The following is a 27658-nucleotide window of genomic DNA, read 5'->3' on the forward strand; positions in this document are numbered from 1 at the left end:
AGTCTCTTCAATTGCTTTCCTGCAGATCGGTGTCAAAGAACTTCCAGGACATCATTTGCTTCTTACCATCAGCATTAACTTCTCTGAGACAGAACATGGGAGAAGCAGAGGAAGAATTATCAGTCTTTCTGGTAGCACTAGATGCTCTTTATAGGCTTAAGATAGTTAACTTCTTTTTGGATATTGTGTGTAGGCCACATGCAGATTTGTCCTTCTCAATGAAAGTATACTTTAGAATGACCCTCACACTTAGGCCACTGTGCTTATTAACTATGGTTATTCTGGGGACATTTTGCTACCTCTTAACTCAGAATAATTTTTTATAAGAATAACTTACAGAAATGCAGAATAACACTGAATATCACAATATATTTTATTCTTTTAGGAGCATATTGCTTATCACAAGGTGTTTTGAAATCAAGTGATCACAGTACCTCATTTAAGTAGAGTTAATCAATTTCAGGCAAATATAGCCAGTATTTAAATGTAATCATTTCTAGGAGATCTTAGTTAAACTATCCAACTCGCAATAATTAAATGTGTTTAAACTGGTTTTATTCCCTTAGGAGATTTATCTTTATGGTCTTGGTAACTATCAGATATGTTAGTTCTAGAAGAAAAGGCGATCCAGAAAATTAGTGTAAATTATAACTTGAGAGACTTTCCAGGCCAGGCAAGAACTATCATAGAGCCTAGATACATAAGAGCATGCTAAATATCTTTAGAAAGGAAGCAGAAGTTTAGAAAAAGGAAGAAGCAAGGCAAATATAAATATCTATTAATTTTACTCTTTGAAAAGATACCTTTTATTAATATATCAGAAATATTGGGCAGCCCAGGTGGTTCAGCAGTTTAGCTCCACCTTCAGCCCAGGGTATGATCCCGGAGACCTGGGATCGAGTCCCACGTGGGGCTCCCTGCATGGAGGCTTCTTCTCCCTCAGCCTGTGTCTCTGCCTATCTCTCTCTCTCTCTCTGTCTCTCATGAATAAATAAATAAAAAATCTTAATAAAAATAAATAAATAAATAAATAAATAAATAAATATTTACCAAATACTGTGATAATGTTCTTATTTATGATATTTTTAGACAGACACAGCCCAATACCTACTTAAAATGCAGAGAATGACTACTTCATACAAATCAAAAGTTAAGAATGCCTTAGTTAATCCAATGCTACTGATTAAGCAAATCTCTCATAAGAGTCATGGTATCCTCAAAAAGCATAAATGTGCAATGTACATCAGTTTGAGTCCATGTCTCATTCTTCACAAAGATGGCTAAGATGGCTTGCTAGCTACTATGACCTGCTATTTCCCAATCAGAAATGTTTTTGTGAAAGAGCTAAAAGAAGCATAAACACAAATAATAGTTTCTCATGAGGAAATCCACATACATTTGAACATGTCCTTTTCCAATTATCTCCTTGCAAAATAAGTGACATATAGCAGAATTTTAGAAAGATATACTCTTCCAGGTTTTACCTTTAAAATTCAAATAAATACAATTAATATTTAGGAAGGAGACAGCTACCTACAAATCCATAAAAATAAGATAAAAACAGCTTTTCTACTGGTAATTACTAAGTATAAACAGTAGAGTACTAAATAATGAATTAAGAAAGAAGTTTCATTTATATATGAAAAGACAGAAACTTTGAAAGTTCACTGAAAACACAGATAAAACAAGAACATTCAACTAAGACTCAGAGAGTTCCAAGATGAAAAGTCACATTAAAGATGCAATAAAGAAATTCTTAAAATGGGGGATAGTAAATAGAACAGCCATATCAAAGCAGAAGGTTGATCAGAGATACAGTGAGAAATGAGACTAAACTAGGTATTTTAAGTCACATTAGAAAATACTTTCAATTGTAATGCAAGGAATTGTAACAAGACAGTAAGACAGTAAATGATGAATGTATATGTTTTAGGATACTATGAGGGAGTGATCTGAATTCTGCATAAATGATTTCTTATGCCACATAGAAGAATTAAAACTTTTAGTCTTTTTCAAAAATTCAGAAAAGAGTTAATATTAACTGGCAAAGTGGCTTTTGGAAAGAGAAGGGAATAGTGGAATGTAAAGATAGAATGGCAGTATTATAATAATCAACAGTTTTAGATGATTCTTTTGAATGGACTTGAGTAAGAAGATAAACATTTAGAAATAGAATTATCAATGGATTAAGGCTTGACTGAATTATGAAGGGATCTCAGTAAGAAAGACACATTTTGAGAATATTTATTCATATACTGTATTTTCCAAAATTTTTCAGTCAGCTTAAATAGAATTAGCTTAAAACAGAAGTATATGTAAAGAAATACTGTAAACCAACAATAAAAAATAGAAGGCATAAGTCAATACAGGAAGAAGAATGTAATGGTAAAGAATAAGTTTAGACTTAACTGTGTGAGTTTGAATTGTCAGTGGAACATCCAAGTTTAGTGCTTCTTGGTTACAAATCAAATCACCTTAGAGTAATGTCCAAGAGCCCAAATTATTTGTGTAATATAATTTTGCTATTGACTATGACTGGAAATAAGCTCATGCCATCAGCTGAGTCTGGGATCACTTATTTAGGAATATAGATATTTGGTTGGTTGTTAAGCAGAGGTGTTTCTGAAAGACCATAAACATTTATGAAGATGATTAATTTATGCATGTAATTTGAGATGTGACATTGGATATCTTTCTGCCTATACATTATATATTTTCAAACTTCAATACTAGATTTCTTATTTAAAATAAATTAATAGATGCTGTAATCAGCATAAATGATCACTCACTTAAATAGTTATTGAGCAATTCCTAAGAGCCTGTAATCTTATTAGTGGTACTCAACAAGAGGTATCAACTCAGAAATTTTTTCTGATTTCCTACAAGTTTATGACTAGCATGCATATGAAGCCCTTAAATGACTACACAGATGTCAACTGATTAAAGTCTGATATGACCAATAAAACAAATTGTGTCAATTGTGATCTTAACAATTAGATAAGTCCTCATGGAAGTAATAATAGAATGTACACTGGACCCTGAAGATTAGGTCATATTTTAATAGAAGCTGCAAAGGGAAAAGGCATTACCAATATTACTCTAAAAAATGACAGGATCCATTCAGATCAGAGGAAAGAGGTCTGAAGAGCTAAAATATGAAATACAGGGAAAAAAAATATATGTAGGGTATCTCAGAGAGTGACTGAATAGCTAAAATCGAGTTGTATTATAGAATTTTTGGCCTGCTAGTCTGAGGATATTGAATAATGTCCTGGAAGCAATAATAAACTAATGTGTTAGAATATAGCTAGATGCTATATAGATGCTAGCTTTAGAATATAGCTAGATGTGAGTAAATTAACAAAAGCATTCTAAGAGGTGGGTAGGAGGGTAGGCTTGAATAGAACGGATTAGTGGTGAGAGAGATTGCAGATATCCGGGACCTATTATATAGCACCTGGCACAAAATAGTTGCTGACTACATATTTGTTACATGAATGAATGAATGAATGAATGAATGTGTGCAAAGTCCAGAGCCCACCTCGGATGCAATGAAATTTTTCTGGATGAAGATGATGTTCATGCAGGACATGCAATAACTTATTTCAATTTGAGAAAATTTGAGCTTTCAAGTTACCTATAGAGTAGCAAATCTATATTAAATAACTAAAAATTAATTATAAATTATAGCAGCATTAAACCCCATCCTTTTGTCACTAATAACTGCTATCAGCTGCTATCAGTGATATATGATATGTGCTATTATTTGAGTTTATTTGATGATCTCTACTCATTGTGATTATGTCATTATTCTTCTTTATTTGTACTGTCAGCTCCACCAATTATTTTTCAACTTAAGGCAATCAAATATTCAGAATTCTGAGTATTCTGTATCCAGAACAAAATTAATTAGCCTGATCCTTATTTTGTAGATGGTTTCTTCTTGTTCCTCAAATACTTGAGTATGAGTTATTCAGATATATCTGATGTAAGCAGCAGCATGTCAGTAATTTCTGTTTTTGTTTTGAAATGACAGCACAGAAAAAGACATAGAAAGCTCCACTCCATCCACTTTTTCATTTATTTCAAAATATAAATAATATCTCCATATAGCTTAACCAGAATATAAATAATATATTCAATATATATTAGCCAGAATAGTGATTATGCCAGTAGAAAGGATAGGAAGATATATCCATCTCTTAATACGTCATGATTCTATCCTTTGCCAAAATTATTTTCATCAGATATAAATGGGGTTTTAACTGTACTAAAAAGACCTATCTACTCATATCAATGAGCTTCTTTCAGGCTGCAGATTGATATCCTGGCTACAGCTGAGCTAGCTCCTCTATTGCAAGCTTAGGTTGTTCCAGCCACAGCAGAGACTCAAATAATAGCTGATGAGGCTCTGTGAGTACTGGCTTACCAACTAACTTCTATTCCAAGTTTTCAAAGTAATTGTCCATTTTCTTCTATATCTGTCTTTGAAAATCTGAGAGGGAGGAAACATACAGAAAACCTCTCTAGGCTTGAGGCAGCTTGTATCTTCCTTCGCAAAGCAGAATAACACTACCAGGAGCTCACCATTTATTATGTTGCTACAGAGTTCTCTGATAACTCTCCTTTCACCAGCGCCGTATACTGACTATTAAACAGGCTCAGAGCTTATTTAGCACTGAATGTGCTCATTAAATCATTGTTTCTCTGTCTTAGAAACTGCTTAATAAAAATACCTGAAAATTTATTGTATCAAACCTATTTATAAAATATTGAAGTAGAAAATCACTTTTCCTTGCAGCTTATGGTATATGATAATATTTTATCATTCATCCTATTCATTTCGTCAAGCAGAAAACTTGAAAGACTATATATGAAACTGTCACTTGTTCTCTAAGGACTGTCACTTCTAATAGGAATCAATTTTGTTTTATAGATTCAGATTTCGTGAGTAGATTTTTTTAGCACAACACCCAGGAGCAAAACAAAGGTTTGAAATATTATGAAATAATATGAGGTATATGAAATGTCGCACTGTTATGAATGTAAGGATGTTTTCATAACCTTGATAGCCCAAGGATATAGTGTTGGAAGAGTTAATACTTCCTTTGGTCCATAGTAAGTTTAAATTTATCTTACTTTAGGTGTTTTCTATTATTGCATTCCATATTCCAATGGACTTCCTGACCAGGTGGAAGGTATAGATGTATTTGCTATGCTTTGCACAGATCCTATTAGTCATGTTGCCTTTCAAATTATGTCTTCATTCATGCAGTATTACTCTTCCTTAAGAAATAGCTTACAATATATATTCTTGTTTCTAGCCATTAACATGACAGGAGTTTATTACTGTAATTTATATCTTCTAAATAACACTATTTTATGATGTTTTTAAAGTCTGTAATGCAAATTTTTATAATATAAATATTTTGACTTTTACTATAAAATTAGAATAGTATGCCCTTTATGTAATTAGAAGAGTAGGTCATGTAGCACAGATAAATCAATGCATTTGATTTTGTTTGCTTATGATATAAGAAAGAGTCGTTTACAATGTTAAAGAAGTATATATACATGCAATTTAGTGCAGAGAATCATGACAAAGATTCTAACCAAGATAGCATTTTTTTGACATATTAAGGAAAAATATACAGAAAGGAGACAATTTTTTTCTGAATGATACAACAATTTATTCTATTTTCTTATTCGAAGGTTGGAAAAACAATGCTAACTAGATACTTGAATAATGCATTCCATTTTCATGAAACAATACTTTTTTAGAGTCATAACTTCCAATTTATTGCAAGCATTTGAAGTAAATTAATATAAATACTCTTGAAAAACTGGAGTTTGAGGAGTGTCTCTGTGTAAATATATAGAATTAGAGCATTCATCAATATTTTCATGTTGCTAAACGTGGCTATTTTCAGCATGTGGTTCAATTTCTCAAACCATATTAATGAAATTATTGGCATTTTAATGACACATTAATGATCATTTTTAAGAAATAATTGTTTTAATAGTTGAATTTCTTCCCCCTCCCACCAAAGTGTAGTGAGTAATAAAGTCAATGGAACTTTAAGAAGAGTATGCAAAAAGACAATAATAATGCTTTACTACACACAATTGCAAAGAACTAGTCTAATCAAAATTCATGAAATTACTGTACACTGGAATGCTCTAACAAAGTTATTGTCTAGAATTCTAGCTATTAATGAATAAATTATTCTGATTTTTCACATTAGTGAATTCTGAATACCATACATGTTTCTTGAATATGTTCATTCTGCAGCTACAGGTTTGTCCTTTAATTTGTGGATCATTATTTAGTCACAAGGAAAGCCTACCAAGGTGATCAGGAGTTAGGGTATATTTGCAAAGGAACTGCCTGACTGACACAGATCAACCCATTAGAATTTTATGTAATGTTGTTTTTTTTTTTTTAAGATTTTATTTATTCATGAGACACAGAGAGAGAGAGAGGCAGAGACATAGGCAGAGGGAGAAGTAGGCTCCCTGCGGGGGCTTGATGTGGAACTCAATCCCGGGACTGGGGATCACACCCCCAGCCAAAGGCAGATGCTCAACCACTGAGCCTCCCTGTTAATTGTTAATATACACTATTCTGTTCTTCTTATTGAGTCACAGATATTTTAATTTCTGATATCTTTTTATTGACAAAATATTCTGAAACATTATTGTTTGTAGAGAGTAAGATCTTTTCTTGAGGTTTAATACACAATTTATAATGATGTAGTCAATGATTGTTCTAACAGTGAAAATTGTGTGAAACATCCAAGAATTTAAGTTGTAAAATAAGTATTATGATCATGCTTGACTGGAAGAGGTATGTATGGTTGATAGTATCCTAGGAACAAAATCTAATTTGTAGGCAATTATTGTACAAATCCTTGTATATAAACATGAGTATGTTTCTAAGTAGTATATAATTATCAAAATATTGATATATTTTGTAAATTTTAGTGGCAAAGCTGTCACAATAGTTTAGATTTCATTAAAAATTGAAGAATATAAAAAAACTATTTTTCATTTTATAGGGAGGAGCAATACTTGTGTTAATCTTGGGTCACTGCAAGAAATCTAAAGATAGCTCAAGTTTAAAAGACAGCTTAACCATTTTATTTGTCTGAATTTGTTTTAATTTGGGATGAAATATGATACTAAAAAAGTGTTGTCAGAGGAGATGAAATATAGACACAGTCAATACACAATAAGTAAAAACAATATATTTATAAATATATTTTATATATAAATATATAAATATTTTATATGTATATTTCATTTATAAATAATTCAATTAAAAAATAAAATAAAATTTAAAAATTGCCAAATGATTAGGGATATGCCACAACTAAGAAATACTACACAATGCTTTGTTAATAAAGGGAAAAAATTATTTAAGAACAGAATACCTTTGCTATTTTAAAGAAATAAATTACAGGGATCCCTGGGTGGTGCAGTGGTTTAGCACCTGCCTTTGGCCAAGGGCGCGATCCTGGAGACCCGGGATCGAATCCCACATTGGGCTCCCGGTGCATGGAGCCTGCTTCTCCCTCTGCCTATGTCTCTGCCTCTCTCTCTCTCTCTCTGTGACTATCATAAATAAAAATTAAAAAATAAAAAAAAATTAAAGAAATAAATTACAAATTTTAGTTTTATTTTGTATATCTTCCTTGTCATATTTTGAAATAATTTATAATATTTTTCATTGTGCATAAATCTATGATCCATGAACAATTAATTTCTCTTTAAAAATATAATTTGAAAGTATTATAAATTAAGCACTTAGGGTTGACTATCTTCTGATACTGTATTTTGGTGAAATTCCTCAAGTTTTCTTTTATAATTACTTATACTTATTTTTTATGAAAAATTTGAAAGAATCCTTATTTATCTTTGCATTGTATGTTTAGAAATACATATATAGCTATTTGAGTAGATTATGAAATTAATATTTTTAATATTAGCTTTATAATGTCATTCAATCTCTTAATCTATGTCCATTTTATATTTATAAAATAAGGTACCAGGAAAAGTTAAAAATATTTCAGTGACCAATATATCTAACGAAAGTTAGAAGTATTCTAGTGACCAATACTAAAAGGTATTAAAAAATTAACCTTAACAAATTAATTTAATATTCACCTATTGTAAAGTTTACTGAAGAAATAAAAACTATAATGCAAGCTAACAACTGTCTTTTTTATATGTAGGATTACAAGAGCTCACAAGACTGAATCATTATAAAAGATACAACTTATTGAAATTTCTTTAAACAATTTTATATCTTGGTGATCTTAAACTGTTTACTAAACTAATTATACCTTATTGGACCCATAAAACTAATGTGCACATTTGTTTAAAGATTAAAATATAAGAAATTAAACCCAAGTCTTGTATTTATTTAAATATTGTCTTAGCCTTATTTGTACATGGCAACAAAATAAAAAAGAAGGCATTAGAGGTACTTTTAAGCTAAAACTAGTCCACTTTAATTAGTTAAAAGAGTCATCTACATATCAGGAATAATGTATGAATCCTTTTTAATGTAAATGACACGTACTCATATGTCAAATTTTAAAATCTAAACATCTTTAGATTTAAAGAAATTTAAATCTAAAAATTTAAAATCTTTACATCTATGCCATGAATCTGTTTACCTAAAACCTAACCACTTACTCACACTTCCATTTAAACTTTTTGATTATGAAATATAGTTTTCCAAAAAAAATGTAGAAATGAAGAATATATCTTTTGAATTTTTTTTTAATTTTTTATCTTTTTACCCCTTTTATTTGATACTTAACTGGATAAGATACTCCTGGAGTGCGCTCCTAATAAAAAAAAGAATGATTTCTTGTGATCAATTAATCCCAAAATTTCTCCAAAAAGGTGAAAAAGGGAGAGAAGAGGAGAAAAAAAGAAGAATTAATGGGAACCAAGTTCATCCATATCTACATTTATCATTGGAAAAGCTAATTGTTTTCCTTTTAAGGAAAGGAAAAGGTTTAAATGTAGAAAAATTATACTTTGATACACAGATGACCAAAAGTCATATCAAAATATATTTTTTCTTTCACTTTATAAAGACCACTAGGGTCTTCTTAGAAATAGATATTCTCTTACGTCTTAATTTTTTTTAATTACTGAAAGAGTAAAAGATAGTCTTTAAAAAATCCATCAGAGATCTGCTGTCCTATTCCATACTAAAAAAAAAAAAAAAAAAAAAAAATTGTTTTTCCTTGATTAACGTTCAGAATGAAAGTGGGTAGGAAGGCAACTAAGATTTCAGTATACAAAAAGTTCAACGTAGCCAAGAATTTAATTGAATATCTTCCCTTCTGTATTCCAAAGTATTTTGGAAGCCCTATACATTACATTCCTTATTCAGCCTCAGAGCTATTGTTCTTTCTCACGTTAATACGTTATCTCATGTGTTTTATGTTTTTCTTGTCACCTCTAACAATGTATGTATCATGATGGCTAAATAAATTTACTTAATTAAGGTTACAATGTTAAAATTAATTATTTAGTTATATGCCACTATCATATATTACCTCATTCACTCAATATGTATATATATATCTGTGTGTGTACAGATTTGGTAAAGTGTCTTATTGATGTGGAACAAAAGGTCAGTGTATTAATATTAAATTTTTAACTTCTTAATTTTCTAAATCTATGTGACAGATTTAAGTGTCACTTGATATGAAACATTGATTTATTAAGAAAAAGAAGTGATATTGAAAGAATCCCAGAAAAAAAAAAAAAAGAGAGAGAGAATCTAAAGAGAAATAGAAGAAGAGGGAAAAAAAAGATATTTTGGATATATTCATAGAAATGTACACAGAAGAATTTGGGGGGATGAAACCCTGGTGTAGCAAAAGAGGAAAATAATATAGCTTCAAACATCTGATCATACTCTATTCCTCCCTCGGGTGCTGGACTTTTTGGTATAAAATTTTTAAATTTCACTATTGGAAACTTTACTTTGTTTACTATACAACTTTCTAGCTGCTTGCATACTTAAAGAGATAAGGACAATTGGTTTCATTTTTATTGATTTTTTAAAACGATTTTATTTATTTATTCATGAGAGACATAGTGTGAGGCTCAGAGACATAGGAAGGGGGAGAAGAAGGCTACCTGCAGAAAGTCTGATTTGGAACTTGATCCCAGGACCCTGGGATCATGACCGGAGCCAAACGCAGACGCTCAACCACCGAGCCACCCAGGTGCCTCTGATTTTTTTTTTTAATTTAAGGGGACTATCTTAAATATGTGAATGTTTATGAAGATTGTTACAATGAATTTGTTGAAAGATATTTTAAAATTTCTTTCTCTACACAGGTTTATGGCCAACACAGGCAACTATTTTCAATTTATAAACAGGTTTCAGAAGAGGAAAGGGAATGGAAAAAGTGATCTCTAGAAGTTATTTTATGCTCTATGTAATAAAATGATAATAAATTGAATTGAATATAAAATAAAATCCATTCCATTTTTCATGGAAGCCTTCCATTTTACTCATATTTATTTTTATTTGTCAATGTAATTAATTCTTATTATACTTTGCATCCTTCTCAATATAGGGGTAATATCATAAGCATTGAGTTTCTAATTTTAACTACTGATATTATATACTTATTCCTATAAAAACATTAACAGAGATTATGTATTATTCACAGATATTGGCTGACCTAGAAAACCATGCATTATTTAAGAATGATCTGGAATGTCAAAAGCTGATTCTGGAAGCAATGAAATATCATCTGTTGCCAGAAAGAAGAACTTTAATGCAAAGTCCAAGAACTAAGCCTAGAAAATCTACGGTTGGAACTCTATATGCTGTAGGAGGAATGGATAACAACAAAGGTATACAATTCTTGATCTCTATATAATACATACCCGGTATCATACCATGGCACCATTTTAATATCATAATCTGTATAATACCAACAAATCTCACATGCTTTATACATTAAGATTTAATATAAAGGGAAAAAATTAAAGAATATCTTTTTTTTTCAGTCTGCATGTGCTGCTTCTGCTTATTATTTATCTTTAAATCCTTTATCTCATGTGCGTTACATGCCAGACTTCCTTGAAATGAAAAGGGGATTTAAAGCAGTTACTTGCAAAACACAGGCCAAATAATGTGTTGGATATATTGACAACTATATTTCAATTCTAAGCAAAGAAAATGTAATGTGCCAGGCACATGCTTACCGAGAGCAATATTATGAAGAAGAGAGTTTCTTTTGAGGCATTTAGAATCTCATATAGAAACCAGGCAAATAGACAACATACATGAGTGTGATAATTGCAGCAGTTATATTTTACAAACTTAATTGTAATTCCAATTTGGGCCTTCAAAAGGCCCCCATTGTCTTGTGGTTACATAAGACAAATAATATAATTGTCATATATTTGCATCTGATGAGTGATAGAATTATCCACAATATATATATTTTAATTTTTTTTCTTATTTGAGAGAGAGAGAGAGAGAGTACGCAAGTGGGCAGGAGGGGCAAAAGACAGGGAGAAGCAGACTCCCCACTGAGCAAGGTGCCCCAAATCCTCAATATGTTTAATGTACATATAAAAGTTATAGTTGGCAACTATAGACTGTGGGTTACATCTTTGATCTGTATTGAAGAACTTTGTTATTAAAGAATTAGAAGGAAGGAACAAGGGACGTCTGGGTGGCTCAGTCTATTAAGCCTCCAATTCTTGGTTTCAGTTAGGGTCTTGATCTCAGGGTCCTGGAATTGAGCCCTACCTTGGGCTCCATACTCAGTGCTGTCTTCTTGTCCCTGTCCTTCTGCTCTTCCCCATGTGCTCTCTCTCTTTTGTCTCTCTCTCTCTCTCTCTCATAAATTTGTTTTAAAAGAAGGAAGCAATGAAACTTACTTCCACCACTGTGAAGTGAAATCCCAAAACAACAGTTTATTTATTACCTAAATAAACAATTCATGTGATCAATAGGGAAAGACACATATTTCCATATTTTTGTCTGTCCTGAAGCTCTTGTGGCCATTAGGTGGGTTTTCACTAGTTTAAATTTTTTTCAGAAGTTTAATTCCTATTTCTTGGGACACTGACTTTTAGTAATCATCACATTAAAAGAGTACTAGAGATTTTATATTTATATGTATGTTATATATATTATATATATATATATTATATATTATATATACAACTGTCCGTTAAAGGGAATAAATAACCTTTTGCTTTAAGAAGTAGGGAAATGGCATTCACCTCTCTCTCTCTCCTTCTCTTCTTCCAATTTTTGCTAAGTCTTTAGCATATGTTATTACATAAGAGAACATATCAGAGGGTTTCACAAAGAGTGGCTCAAAACCCTCTTTTGTAAGGTGGTGAAATAGAAAACATTTTATCAAATACAAATCTGATCAAAAAATTGTCAGAACTTATACTAAAATTCCAAAGAAATTTTTTCAAACTAAGAAAGTTTCTGAAGAAAAAGAAGAGGAAGAGGAGGTAAAAGAGGGAGAAGGAGGAGGAGGTGGATGAAGAGTATTGAACCTCATTTGCCTCTGATTAGGAGTGAATAATAAACACAAATTAAAATAGGTATAAAAATTACTATACAATTAAGGAATCAAACAACATGACTAAATTTGCATATTAAAATCTGATGACTTTAAATTGTTATAGCATAAAAGACTATGAGACTATGGAGTTTACTGAGTTAAACTGTTGACAGCTTTTTAATTTCTTTAAGCAGTCTTTTTTAAATTCTTTAAAAAATTGATCTTAGGGATTCTGAGTCTCTTTCACTTTAGAATCGAATAACAGCAACAATTTAGTTATTGTTACACATATTCGGTAAGGTAGAGGCTTAACATAATATAATACAGGAGGTTTAAACAGATATTCTACATTAAATCAGTAATATGATGGGAAAAAATTATTTGAAGGAACTTTAAGAAATTTTTACCATATCCTTAGCCCTATCAAGATGAGATGTTAATATCCCGTAAACTTAGATAAAAATCTGATACTTAATACCAAACCTCAGAGAACCTATTTTTCCTAGTGAAGCAGAAACATAAAAGCCCAATGTTTCAAGGGATTTCAAGAGCAAATAGAACATTTTCACGGTAATCTCTCCTATTTGTATCATGCTTTTACTGCTTTAATAGTGCTTTCTACAGCTTATTAACTTTTATCTTTAAATAGGCATTAAGATTTTATCTTAAAATTGTGTTTTCTTGGAAGGTAATGAGGAAAAGGGAATAAAATGTAAAAAGAAAAAAAGAATAATCAGAAGAAAAAAACAAAAAATAGAATTTACTTGGCATAATTAATATGAAAAAATAATATATATGTAATAGTGTGGTTTTTTGAAGTTATTGACATACTTATATTGTGTCTTATAAAGGGCCATATAAACATTTCGTTGGGATTCCTCTTCAGTTCCATAATTACTAAGATATCAAATGAAATCAATAAACTATGGATAAAATACTTGCAGATTTTCCATAGACATGAAAATTCAGAGCACTGGCCTCTCCTCTCTCTCTTCTCATAGTCATATATATATATATGTACAAAAAAAGTCATATATATATTATATATATACGCATTCAGTACTGATGAAAGTATTTTATGTGCTAAGAACTTGCGTACTGTGGTGAATATTATGAATATAAACCTAACCTCACAGAGCTACCAAGTTAATCCAGGAAAACAGATAGTATACAAAATACTTGCAAATGAATGTTACAAGAAGGGAATTGCAAGTAGAATGAGTATAATGCCTGTGGAGCAAACCTGTTCTAGTCTAGAAAAGTAAGGAAGTGTAGAAAAAGTGTCGGTTCTTGTTGTTTTTCTAGCAGAAATCTAAAGATTTATTAGGGATTACTTTAATACCTTATTGAAATGGAAGGATGGTCTTGCTGGTAAGTTCCAGACTGCAGGTACATCAAATACGAAGTTTTACAGTTGAAGAAAAGTGACATCTTCAAAAAAAAATGGAGACAAATCCTTTATACCTGATTATGGACAGTAGAGAAATGAAAGCATGGTTGTTAGTGGAGGAGAAGCACAGTGGGCTTCAGTGAGACACTTTAGAGGATCAATTCTGATTTGAAACCACAAGAGGTCTTGGAAGGCTGGTGATGTTCCTAGTGGAGAAAGCAGTTTGTCAGAATCAGAGAGATGCCTATTCAAATACTTTATATCCATTTTGGTATAAATTATATTCATTAAGTGACATGAAGTATTATGTAAAGAGATTAAACTAAATTGCATCAAGGCATTCCAACACAGTTGGTAAAAAAGGGCCTCTCAGGGGACTCAGCAGAAACCTGGGCTGACCTTCCTAATTTGGAACAAGGCCAAGCAACTTAGGAACTTTGGAGACATGAGACTATCAGGGTTCTGTGAAATAACAGGGATATGACATAAAGTGGGATTTAGATATTCATATAAATAACATATTTATATCACGTGTATGGTAAATGCTTTTTATGCTAATATGAACATTCAAAAATGATGAATCAAACAGAAAAAAGAATCAAGCCATAAATAGAAATTTGCAGTGTGTTTAGAAAGTATAATTTAATTTACTCTTAGAACAGGAAAATGCTGAAAAATAAATCTTTAAGAATGTAGTAATTTATAGCATATTTTAAAGCCAATTAAAACATTATTATAATATTCATATTTGTTCTACTATGAATTGAGAAATGAGGGGACATAAAATTAAATATGATTTTTAAAAAGGCAATAAATACAAGCTGTTTTTATAACGAAAAAGTTTTTTTAAATAATGTCAACTGAAATCAAATGCAGATTTAAATTAATGAAGTAAATTATATTGATCAATTTGCTGTTATTTTGGTAAGAACTTTATTACAAATCACACAGTAATCATCATAAATATTTTAGAAAGTTGATTTAAAGGTAAAACACTAATTACTTCCAAGTGTTTACATTGACTTACATTTATGTATGATTTATATAAGCTATGAAATAAAATTTGGCAGTAGTGGTTAACAGAAAATATTTGCATCAAAATATTTTTATTGGAATTGCATTCTGATATTGACTGATTATTAGACAATTCCTTAAACAAGAATAGTTTGGTTTTGTATTGATCAAAACAGTATTTTTTTGGAGTTAATTTCTTCTGTCTACTAATGTACGAATTGAAAATCTGATAAATATATAATAGCATAGATAAGAAAAATCAGCTTATCACTAAAGTATAATCATAATCATTTAGGAATAATAAAATTCATCAATTTTAATAGAACAGTGTATTTCCTTTCTCAAATTTCTATGTATATGTGTGTGATTGTGTACAGCCATAACTATCTATCTATATTTATTTAGAGATATATCTATCAACATTTGTCTTCATATGCCTCTGTGATTATCTAGATAGGTATCTAAATATAAATATATGTAGATTTATAATCTTTAAAATTGTTATTTTTGTTGCTTTTATTCATTATTTATATTTTATGTGTAATTTTTTTTTAATTTATTTTTTATTGGTGTTCAATTTACTAACATACAGAATAACCCCCAGTGCCCGTCACCCATTCACTCCCACCCCCCGCCCTCCTCCCCTTCTACCACCCCTAGTTCGTTTCCCAGAGTTAGCAGTCTTTACGTTCTGTCTCCCTTTCTGATATTTCCCACACATTTCTTCTCCCTTCCCTTATATTCCCTTTCACTATTATTTATATTCCCCCAATGAATGAGAACATATAATGTTTGTCCTTCTCCGACTGACTTACTTCACTCAGCATAATACCCTCCAGTTCCATCCACGTTGAAGCAAATGGTGGGCATTTGTCATTTCTAATAGCTGAGTAATATTCCATTGTATACATAAACCACATCTTCTTTATCCATTCATCTTTCGTTGGACACCGAGGCTCCTTCCACAGTTTGGCTATCATGGCCATTGCTGCTATAAACATCGGGGTGCAGGTGTCCCAGCGTTTCATTGCATTTGTATCTTTGGGGTAAATCCCCAACAGTGCAATTGCTGGGTCGTAGGGCATGTATATTTTTAACTCTTTGAGGAACCTCCACACAGTTTTCCAGAGTGGCTGCACCAGTTCACATTCCCACCAACAGTGTATGAGGGTTCCCTTTTCTCCGCATCCTCTCCAACATTTGTTGTTTCCTGCCTTGTTAATTTTCCCTTTATGTGTAAATTTATATTTCATTACAATTTTAAAATACATCATATCTTACATGGAAATGCCACAGTTTGAGTTTAATCCTGTTATTAAACACTTGGTGGGATCCAATTCTTTTTACTGAAAATAATGCCATCATAGGGGATCCCTGGGTGGCTCAGCAGTTTGGCACCTGCCTTCGGCCCAGGGCCTGATCCTGGGGACTGGGGACCCCAGATCAAGTCCCACATCAGGCTTCCTGCATGGAACCTGCTTCTCCCTCTGCCTCTCTCTCTCTCTCTCTCTCTCTCTCTCTCTCTCCTGAATAAATGATAAAATCTTTAAAAAATAATAATAGTGCCATCATTAGTATCTGCATGTATTAAGAGTTTTTCCTAACCTTTGAGTGTTCTTTATAAAGATTTCTAGAGAAATATTACTGGGTAGGAAGGTAATGTTGTTGTGACAGATGAGCCTATTTCTTTCTAGAAAGTTTGTAAGAATTTATGGCATCCTCAAATTATATAATAATGCCAGTTTAAGTGCTTTTGCAATCAATTTTCTGCCTTAAAAAAATAAAAATTTTCTAGTGTGATAGAAAAAAATGTACAATGACAAATGTGCATATTCTTATCATTATGTTTATATTTCTCTTCCTAAGAGTGAAACTGAGTTTTTTGTAAATTGAATTTTTATGTATAAAATCATGTACCTAATGATATAGAATGACGTATTATTCTTTTCTAATTATTATAAAATTTATTTCAGCGAATTGCCTATATTATATATTTATTTTATTTTAAGATTTTATTTATTTATTCATGAGAGACACACAGAGAGAGAGGCAGAGACAGAAGCAGGCTCCACACAGGGAGCCTGACATGGGACTCGATCCTGTGGGTCTCCAGGATCAGGCCCTGGGCCGAAGGTGGCACTAAACTACTGAACCACCCGGGCTGCCCACCTATATTATATAGTTTAAAGTTTATGATGTGATCCTTTTATTTTTAAGAGGCATAATGATAATATTTTACATTTACTGTAAATTTGTAATAGAGAACGTAGCATTACTTGGCAATTCTGGAAGAATGATGCCTCTTGTATATTAAAATAGAGATTGTGGATAACATGAAGTTGTCTCAGAGAGAAATTCCTTTTGGCAGACACTTGAGTAAGAGGAAAACCCTTCTTCCAAATCAGGATTGGATTGATTGGAGACTAAAAGGCAGTATTTGTGAGAGCTGCTGTTCTCCTGGTTTGTTTTCAATCTTTACATAAGAGCTGGCCCTCCACAGTGGCCCTGAATAACCTTTTATTTTCAAATGCAGATTTAAAGGAAGAGCTCTACCTCATTTTTAGCATTTTAGCTGCCATCTTCTGCCTGGATTTCTGCCTCTCATCAGATATGTGTTAGATCTCAGCAAATGCATATAGGGGACAAGCAACAATGCCCTGCTATTCTCTTTTTGGAGTCTAAGCTCCTAATTGCCTTGATTGTCTAGAACTGCAGGGAAGTATCTTCCCGGAGCCATGAAACTCCCAATAAACTGGAGCCAAATATTCCCAGGGCTCTCAGCCTCAGGCTGCTTATGAAATCTGCATTTCCTAAGGAGAAAATGACAAAGAATGTGAAACTCATTTCAATTCACACCCCTGGTCTTTGACCTCTTAAATGGTTGCTGTCTTTTTTTTTTTAGTCTCTAAAGTCTTTAAACAGATCATTTTTGCATTTAAAACTGTCCCTTTATTGTTACATGAAGATAGTCTGTCTTATGCAAGTTTATACATCATCATAGGGCAGAGGCCCCTGTGGATTTGTAATTTCACCAATTTTCATTTCTGAAAGTTCCCTCTTTTTCTTGAGATTTATAATTGTTTATATTCTCATCTTATTTTGTAATTTCATCTATTATTTGACTAAGTGTTTTACATGTTTAATTTAAATCCTGTAATGGGATCCCTGGGTGGCGCAGCGGTTTGGCGCCTGCCTTTGGCCCAGGGCGCGATCCTGGAGACCCGGGATCGAATCCCACGTCGGGCTCCCGGTGCATGGAGCCTGCTTCTCCCTCTGCCTGTGTCTCTGCCTCTCTCTCTCTCTCTCTCTCTCTGTGACTATCATAAATAAATAAAGAAAAAAAAATTTAAATCCTGTAATGAATAATTTCAAAATCTAAAGTGTGAGGGTCTAAACCTGTTGTCTGTTGTTACTGACAAGTCTCATTTTTTTGTTAGTTTGATTCTTTTTGTGTTGCGTGATATTACTTTGAAGCCATGGTTGCATTTACTCTGTGAGGCCTTGGGGTCCTCATTTGGGAATGCTTTCATCCTACAAAGATGAGTTAGCTTCAACCAAGAACCAAGGGCACCACTGACCACTCCAACATCCATCTTTAAAGCTCCAGGCTTCACACAAAGTCTCCGGTTCACTCTTCCGGGTTCTGTTAGGCCCAGGGCAGGTGCTTCAGATCCTATCACAGGTAGGATAGTGCCAGGGAAGTGCTGACTTTTGAATTCAGTTAGCTCTTTCTCAGGTTACCTCACTGTTATTTCAGCTATTTGGTTGTGTCCTTGCAAGGTTTTTTTCTCACTTTCATTTAAACAGGCAATGCCAAAAAATAGTGTTATTGTTGTAATTTGCCCAAGTGTATTGGTGTTATAACCAGAGGGCATGTCAGCATGTCTTCTGTTCTCCAGTAAACAGAAGTCTCTGTTTTCTTTCTTTTCCATTTAGAATTTTTCTCCATAGATTACTTCACTTGATTTATGTCCTATCCTTTTGGAATGTAGGTATTTTGTTTGGAATTAAACTACTGGCAACCTGACATTTCCCTCCCTTTCACATATTTATAAAGTAGATCATCAACATTTCCATGGTTAAATAATTTTTGAGTATTCACAAATTTAGTAATACTATTCAAATATAATTTAGCAATTTAAACAATAATGCCAGTTAATTTCTAAAATAGAGATTATAATTCTAACTCAAAGCACTAAATTAGATCATGTAATAAATTAGAACGGCCTGGATATAATGTAGATGATGACTCACTAACAATTTGATCAAATCCCTGCACATTCTTCTTATAGTAAATGTAATTCAAACTCATGCCTGAGCTTAATTAGGAAGTGAAACATGTCTTGGATCTGAAGGATGATTAGTAAATATTCATAATTACAAGTAAAGATTCATGAGTATATTTGTTCTAATATAATAGATTAACTCCCTTTCCTGAATTAAAAGCAAACTAGAGACAAAAAATTTTCTTTTCTTCTTAATTTTTTTAGATAGTGGGGGAGTAGAGAAGGGATAGAGGGAGATGGAGAGAGAGAATCTTGAGCAGGCTCCACACCCAGAGTGGAGCCCAACAAAGGTTCAATCTCACGACCCTGAGATCATGACCTGAGCCTTTGAAACCAAGAGTCTGATGCTTAAGGACTAAGCCATCCAGGCACCCCAGGAACTTTACATTTCTAACTTCCAGTACATTGTTGCTTCTAGTAGGCTTTTAGTAAATGTTTGCCATATTTAAATTACAACTTATTTAACTGATCTTAGTAGATGTCCAAAATGAACAAATCTCATACATATGTATATGAAGCATTAACTTTTAAGTATAACATTTATCAAGGTAAACTTTGTGTTTATATGAAATTCTCCTTTATTTATAATCATTTGAAGATCTGAAAAACAGATTGTAAATAGAAGATTGCTATTACCTAAATAATGTTCCTAATATGACCCTTCAAGCCTAAGAAAATATTATGAATCTATATGAGGTCTCAATAATGAACATTTGGGAATGATAAAATTCATCAATGATATATTTTCAATATCCTTCTAAGCACCATCATATACAAAATTTCATTTACTTTATACAACAAACTTATGTTGACAGTATATTCTTGATCATTTTATTTTTGACAAAGGTTGAGAAACATTCTTAATTTCTACCTTCTACTAAGTATGTTAAGGTAGAGTTTAAATGCAAAGATCAGTGTAATTCTGAAATATGTATTATTTTTTCTAACCTTTTGCCCACATTTAACCTATTAATGATGAGTTGTGCTGAGAGTGACTTTTTAAAATGCCAGCATAAAAGCTTGATATACTTTTAATTCTTATTATATGATTTTTCTTTAGGATTTTATTGACTTCTAAGACTAGTTCTCTAGAGAACACATTAGGAATATAAAAAAGAAAAAAAAAAAAAGGAATATAAAAAAGTAGGTAATTGAAAAAATTAAATATTCCCTATTATATTTATTTCTCTTTCATGTTTTGTAAATTAGTTTTATGCACACAGAATTATAAATATTTTAACAATTTCCCCTTAATTTAAAATTCTCTATTTGATCAATTTCTCATAAGCTTTACATTTCAATAACATATCTTTAAAATGTAATATCACAGATATTTTGTAAGATTTCAGACTGTATTTTAAATTTTATTCTAAGGGTAAGCATGGAGAACTATTAAATTAGTATTTTTAAATAGCAAAAACGTGTCTTTGCTTGATCTACAGAAAACTTATATATATGAATACAAACTTATGAAGGACTCATTTGCTATATTGTTTTTAAAATCAAAGTCTCTTAATACAAATGTTCAAAACTATTTTTATTTAACTTTTATGTCTATATTATATACTTAAATTATCCATGTATAAAAAGCAACTTTTAGATATGAAATGTAAATTTTCCATTCTTCTGTGACTGTGAAATACCTGTCCAGCTCACTACTGGCAAATCAATTGATCACGACTTTTAGCATAATGACTAAAATACAAAATAATATAATAATAAAGTAATAATAGTAATAAAAACCTTCATTAGTCTCCCATCCCCCAGGTAGAGCCCATTCTTTAGCAGTGTATTTATCCTTCTCTATCTACCATTTCAAATTTAACCGGCAGATTTTTCCTATTTTCTCTCCATCAAAAATATCTTGATACGATACTTCAAATCTTTATCAAATTTCACAACTCATTTCCTCAGGTTGGAAGTTTTATACTACTTGCAGTACAGTTCACACATATACATTGCCATTTGCTTCAGTGTCTTATTCCTTTTTATCATGCCTTCCTTTGCTTGTCTAACTCAACTTTAATATCCCCCCACCCCTTAGCTGCATCTTGTACATCTTTTGTAATGTCTTAGCATTTTGTGCTTACAACTTTTATTGCACCAATCCAGGTACATTGAAAGCATCTATTTTTAATTATTTTATTTTATTAAAATTTTATAAAATTTTTGAGCATATAGAAATTAAAAGAATCATAAAATGAACATCTATACACAGCTCAATTTTAAGTTAATATTGTGCTCATCTGTCAAAGTTTTTAATGAATTCAGATATATATATGTATATATTTCATCTTAAAAACACTGGCATGCTATTATTAACTAGATTTCAATATAATTCAGAGATTTTCAGTAAAATTAACATATAGTAAAATGAATTAATCTTAAGTGTATCTTTAAATGAGTTTTGCCAAATACATAACTTATATAATTCAAACCCCTAACAAGATCTAGAACATTACCATTATCCCAGAAAGTTCCCTCATATCCCTTCTTTTTTTTTTTTAATTTTTTTTTTTTTTTATTTATTTATGATAGTCACACAGAGAGAGAGAGAGAGGCAGAGACACAGGCAGAGGGAGAAGCAGGCTCCATGCACCGGGAGCCCGACGTGGGATTCGATCCCGGGTCTCCAGGATCGCACCCTGGGCCAAAGGCAGGCGCTAAACCACTGTGCCACCCAGGGATCCCCCTCATATCCCTTCTTAATTAGTTCCCAGCTTCTACATCTTCAAAAAGAACCATTCCTTAACATTTTTTCACTTTAAATTAGTTTGGCCTATACTTGAACTTCCTCTGAATATAATCACACATTTCATACTCTTTAAGGTTTCTGTCAATCAGTATATTTTGATGATTCATCCAAGAGATCATATATACTAATAATTCATTCTTTTAATTGTTTGATAATAATTGTTTATCCATTTTCCTGTTGATAGGCACCTGGGATCTTCTCAATGTTAGCTATTAAAAATAAGCTGTTGTGAACAGTCACGTGCATGTTTTTTTGTGGCCACTGCACATTTATGTTTAAGAGATACATAAGCTGATATTTTAGATACATGATTTGCAAAAAATATGTGTGTAAAACATCACTAAAAATGTTTCCTTCTAGAAAACTATACAAATATGTGACTAACTCACAAGAAATGCTGTCTTCATTATGCCTAATTATTACCTATTTGCTTTTTCATGGTTTTTGTTCTACTAATAATAACATTTCACATGTTGGATAGCAACCTGTGCTTTTTGGCATTTTTTATGAATATGATAATATTATTTGATGTACCAAAATTATAGGATGTATTTTTATTTAATGTCAAAGCTTTTGAAAAATTTTATGTTTAGTTCTGTTTCACAATCGGGCAGTTTGATGTCGGACTTTTGAGGAATTCTTTTAAGACCATGCAGCATTAATATGGTTCAGAAATACAAATGTATATTTGTAGATAATGATCTATACACATATGATATATCCACCAAGAGGTGATTTAACAGCAAGAGCAAAATTCATGAAAAAATACCAAAGGGGATAGGCATATTTAATTTATGCTATTACACAAGAGTCATAGTAACTACATATATTTATCAAGGAACCCAGCCATGCATGCTGAGAGAGGGAGATAATTTCAATGATGAGAGTCATGCCATTTTCAATTTCTCTGGAGTAAGCAAGAGCCAGAAAAAGTGGGAATGTTGATGCCTCAGAATTCCCAGAATCATGGAATCATTGTGTCACATGGGAATATAGTTGTACATTGAATTACTTACTTTTTTTATATATAAAAGCAAACTATAAACAAAAAATTAAGTATTCCATTTTCCATCAACAATAAAACACCAAACCAAAAATAAGTTTATACTAGATTTAAACTTTTAAAAACATAGTTATATATACATGTAAATACATACTATACATACCACATGTACACATATTATGTAAGTCCATATTAATATGCACTTATTAGAAATGTAAGAGGTTTTCAAAAAATACAATTTTAATTATTTCAAGACTTGTGGGATATCTACAGAATTCAAGGCCTCACCAATGATCCCAAATACTCTTTGGTGCATGACATTTAATCATTTTAGTAAAATTGAAACAATTAGAGTTGTGTGAGCTTTGTGATCTTTAGTAAGACAAATAACTCTTCCAAATGTTGGTGTCCCTCATATAGAGAGTGGGAATAATAAGATTACATATTTCTAAGACACTGTGAGAAATATTGACAGGAACACATGTAAAAAACTTAACTGATTAGTAAGTGATGGTTTTATATACTATTCATTGCTGATAAATTTTTGTCCATACTTAAGCCTCTAGTCATTGATGTTTAGGCTTTTATGGTTCATAAACAAACCCAGCTAAGAAATATCACAGTGGTAAGCATCTGACTTCTAGACAAAGTTTCTTTTAAAAGGAAGCTTATGAACAACATGAGTTCACTTATAAAAGCATATAGCTATGCTTTTGCATAAAACTTTGAATGTTGAGGTCAATTTAAACATTATCCAGATAAAAAATTAAAAACGGATATTATTTTTTACTATAATGATAATTAAATTAAGTATATTTTATAGAAATTATATAAATAAATTATTCTCACATATTCTACTATTCTTAAGCTTTACTGTGTCTATTGTCATAACGTTCTAGTAAGAGGTATTTTGTTGTACATAATTCCAATTTCCCTTTAAGTTTCTTGTTTATAGAATCTCTATAGGTGACCATTGCCAATGTCTACCTTTGAAGCATGGGGATAAATAAGTAACAGTTTCATATATTTGGCAATCTATAATTCTATTAGATTAAAATCATTTTCATGTGTTGAATAGAAAATGTGACTTTCTGATAATTCTGCTAATATTGCTTTTTCTCCCACATTAGGAAAACACAGATTTTATTTGTTTGTTTTTAATCTCTGACCCAATTATTGGAAAGTATTAGTTATGAAATTGGAGTATAATTGTCTCCCTTCAATATAGCTGGTTCTTCAGCATTTCTTGAGTTCTCAGATTACCAACTCACTCTTTTTGAATTATCTAACTCTGCTACAAATAGTCATACTAAATTCTAGTCACTGTTCATAGTGCTGGTAACTAAATAGTAAAAATCCCTGGCCTGTTGTAGCTTAAAATATATTCAGGAGACAATAAACAAACATACATGTTAGTATGAAATAGTTCATATGATGACTAGCTACAGAGAAATATAAAGTAAAGAAAGTAGGATGAGGAGTACAGGATGAAGGCCAGTGTTGCCATTTTATGAAGATTGGCTGGGGAAGGCAACTCTAATGAGTTAAATATGATAACGAATTACTATATGGTAATTCAATCCCTTTCTTTCAAAAATGGAGACTTATTTGATTTATTATAACAAAGAAACATTTGTTAAGTGTCATTTTCTCCAAATATTTCTATTATATTACCATTCTAAGAGCAGAGTTGGCAACTATGGCTCACAGCCCAAGTCTAGCCCGCTGTTTGTTTTGTATGGCTTTGGTTTTTACATTATAATCATTGAAATGAGCAAATTTAGTGATGCATTTAGTGAACATTTGCATTTTGTGAAATTCATATTTTAGTAGCCATAGAGTTTTATTGAACCTCCTTCTTTTGTTTACCTATTGTTTATGGCTGCTTTCGCTCTGTAAAAACCACATGGTTACAACAAAGAGACTCATAAGGAGACTCACAGACTACATTTTTTACTATCTGGCCCTTCGGAGAAGTTTTCCAACCCCAGCTGCTGAAGCAAATAAGCATCTATACAGTATTTCTAGGAAACTTTAGTGTCAAATGTCATACTCTCTTGACCCAGTTTTCATGTATTGGCAATGGAATGGACAGTTTCTGTGCGTGTTTACTATATTCCACCACAAGCAACCTCTTAGTCTCCCTGCTTATTTGCCTAAGAGCATTCTTTGTGGTATTGAAAGCAAGCTCAGATTGCCTGGCCCTTGCATAGGAAACCCGGTGATGCCAGTACAGGAGGGGTTTGAGCACCAGATGCAATCCTCCACCAACAGGGTATGGAAGTCTATGATTCTATTGTAAATTCACTTCTAGCCCTATCACTTTTCTCTGTTATGCTCTACTTACCCCTTTGTTAGGCAATTGTCTCTTCAATTATCCTTTGTTTTTTCTTTTTTTTTTTTTTGGTAGGATGACAGTGAGTTTATCACAAGGAGACAAAAAGGCAACACAATAGCCTGTGCATGAACTCAATAACAGAAGTACAATGACTGATCACTTGCAGACTTTGAAAGAAGTGATGCGATTGGTCACCAATCATAATGTACATCTGTTATTTAAGTAGTGGTTTGTGCACTGAAGAGCTAGTAGCAAAATTTGCATTTTATGCAATTACTTACAGTTAACATATTGTGGTATCTGAAATTTGTTGAGGGATTGGTATTATTTAACTAAACCATGGTAAGTGAAATTCATACATATCAGAATCATGCCAAGACTATTTGAGGGTACATTGTAGAATTACACTGTTCAATACAGAGAAATAGACTAGGATGTTAAGCTGAGGGGTTGATGGCCACTGCAAGGTCCTTCTTATAGACATAAGCCTATGAAGAAGCAGCCCTCCTTTGCTTTGGCTGAAGGGAAATTAAGATTCTGATAGCCACTGCTCTCTTTTGACACAAAGCAACTACAGTATGTACCACAGCAGGCAAGCAGAGACCCTTCTGGCTTAGAGGAAGCCATGTAAAAGAGACCCTTGAACAACGGGAGGAGTTGGGACACTGACCTCTGCACAGTGTATAACTTAAAAAAAAAAAAAAAGATTTGATTTATTTATTTGTGAGAGAGTACAAAGGAAGAGAGGGGTTAGAAGGAGAGAGAGAGAATCCTGGAGCAGACTCCAGGATTGGAGCAAGAAGCCCAATGCGGGGCTTAATCCCAGGACCCCAAGATTATGACCTGAGCTGAAGACAGAATGCTTAACCAACTGAGCCACCCAGGTGCCCTAGTATATAACTTTTGACTTCTCCCAAACTGAACTACTAATAGCCCACTGTTGACCAGGAGCCTTACCAATAACATAAACAGTTGATTTGCATGAATTTTGTATGTGTATCATGTTCTGCATACTTACAATAAGGTAAGACAGAGAAAAGAAAATGTTATTAAGAAAACCCCAAGAAAGAGAAAATACATTTGCAGTACTATAAAAAAAAAAAAAAAAAAAAAAAAAAAAACCACAGTTCAATCCAGTGTTATTCAAGGGCCAACTGTTTTAGTTACAAAAAAAGAGTGAGAAATGGGTTAAAAGCTGAGAATTTTTCAAATTGATATTCTTTGGAGGAAAAAGAGAGACAATAATAATAACATTGAAATATTATATATTCCCTTTATCATCTCACACATGACAGCCATGAATAATAAATGGAGGCTAAAAATACACCAAATGCACCACAGTAGCAGTGATTCTTGCCTTAGATCATGATGGACTGAGTGTATAGCCTTTTGTTTTAACATATTTCCATTGCCTCCTTGTTGATTGCATAGTTGTAGCCACACATCAATTATTAGACAACCAGGTGTCTGATCAATTAGATGGCTCTCCCTATATCTTTCATGTGAACTGAAAGAAAATTCTCTTAATAAAGTGAATAAGAAGAAAGTTGATTAAAAAAAACGTAAAGGAGGGAAAAGCAATAATTCTTAACTATAAAATAAAAACCACAATTTCCTTGAGAGTTTTTATCAAATCATTTGATTTTAGAGCATATATTATTATGACATTTAAATTTTTTTTTTTTTTTTATGAAGAAGCCTTTTTTTTTTTTTTTTAATTTTTATTTATTTATGATAGTCACAGAGAGAGAGAGAGGCAGAGACACAGGCAGAGGGAGAAGCAGGCTCCATGCACCGGGAGCCCGACGTGGGATTCGATCCCGGGTCTCCAGGATCGCGCCCTGGGCCAAAGGCAGGCACCAAACCGCTGCGCCACCCAGGGATCCCTGACATTTAAATTTTTAATGTGTGCCTTGGATTTTCATATACTTAAAAAATTTAAATGATCTAACTTTAGGGATAAGGTCCTGTTATTTTTCTCCTTTTATTCAAAGGACTTGACCAGATTATTTTATCCTGAATTTGTCTCATCACACTGCATCATTATAAGCATTGTTGAAAGGCAAAAATGGACAGTAAAATAGGTGAAATTAACTATCTTGACCTGATTTTTACTTCCTTAGCTTGAGCTAGACAAGCTTCACTATCAAGAACTTTTAAAAAGCAGCTTTTAATACTGCAATTCTGCAACTGGATAATTTTTAAAGCATTTAAGTCAATAGTAATTCATCACATAGCTTTAAGAAAATGATTCATTCACACTTCTGTGTCAGAGAAACCTGAGCATTTGCAAT

The 27658-nt window shown here is 32.1% G+C and overlaps 1 protein-coding gene across 1 annotated transcript in view; it reads left to right on the plus strand.

The window, feature by feature from the left end:
• The window catches only part of KLHL1 (kelch like family member 1), a 363308-nt gene that overhangs the window by 245512 nt on the left and 90138 nt on the right, over window positions 1-27658 (plus strand). The window contains exon 6 of the mRNA XM_072782826.1: window positions 10710-10896. Coding sequence (XP_072638927.1) covers window positions 10710-10896 — 187 coding nt within the window. The remainder of the gene's footprint in view (window positions 1-10709; window positions 10897-27658) is intronic.

Source organism: Canis lupus, chromosome 17, assembly GCF_048164855.1.
Source record: "Canis lupus baileyi chromosome 17, mCanLup2.hap1, whole genome shotgun sequence".
NCBI lineage: Eukaryota > Metazoa > Chordata > Mammalia > Carnivora > Canidae > Canis > Canis lupus.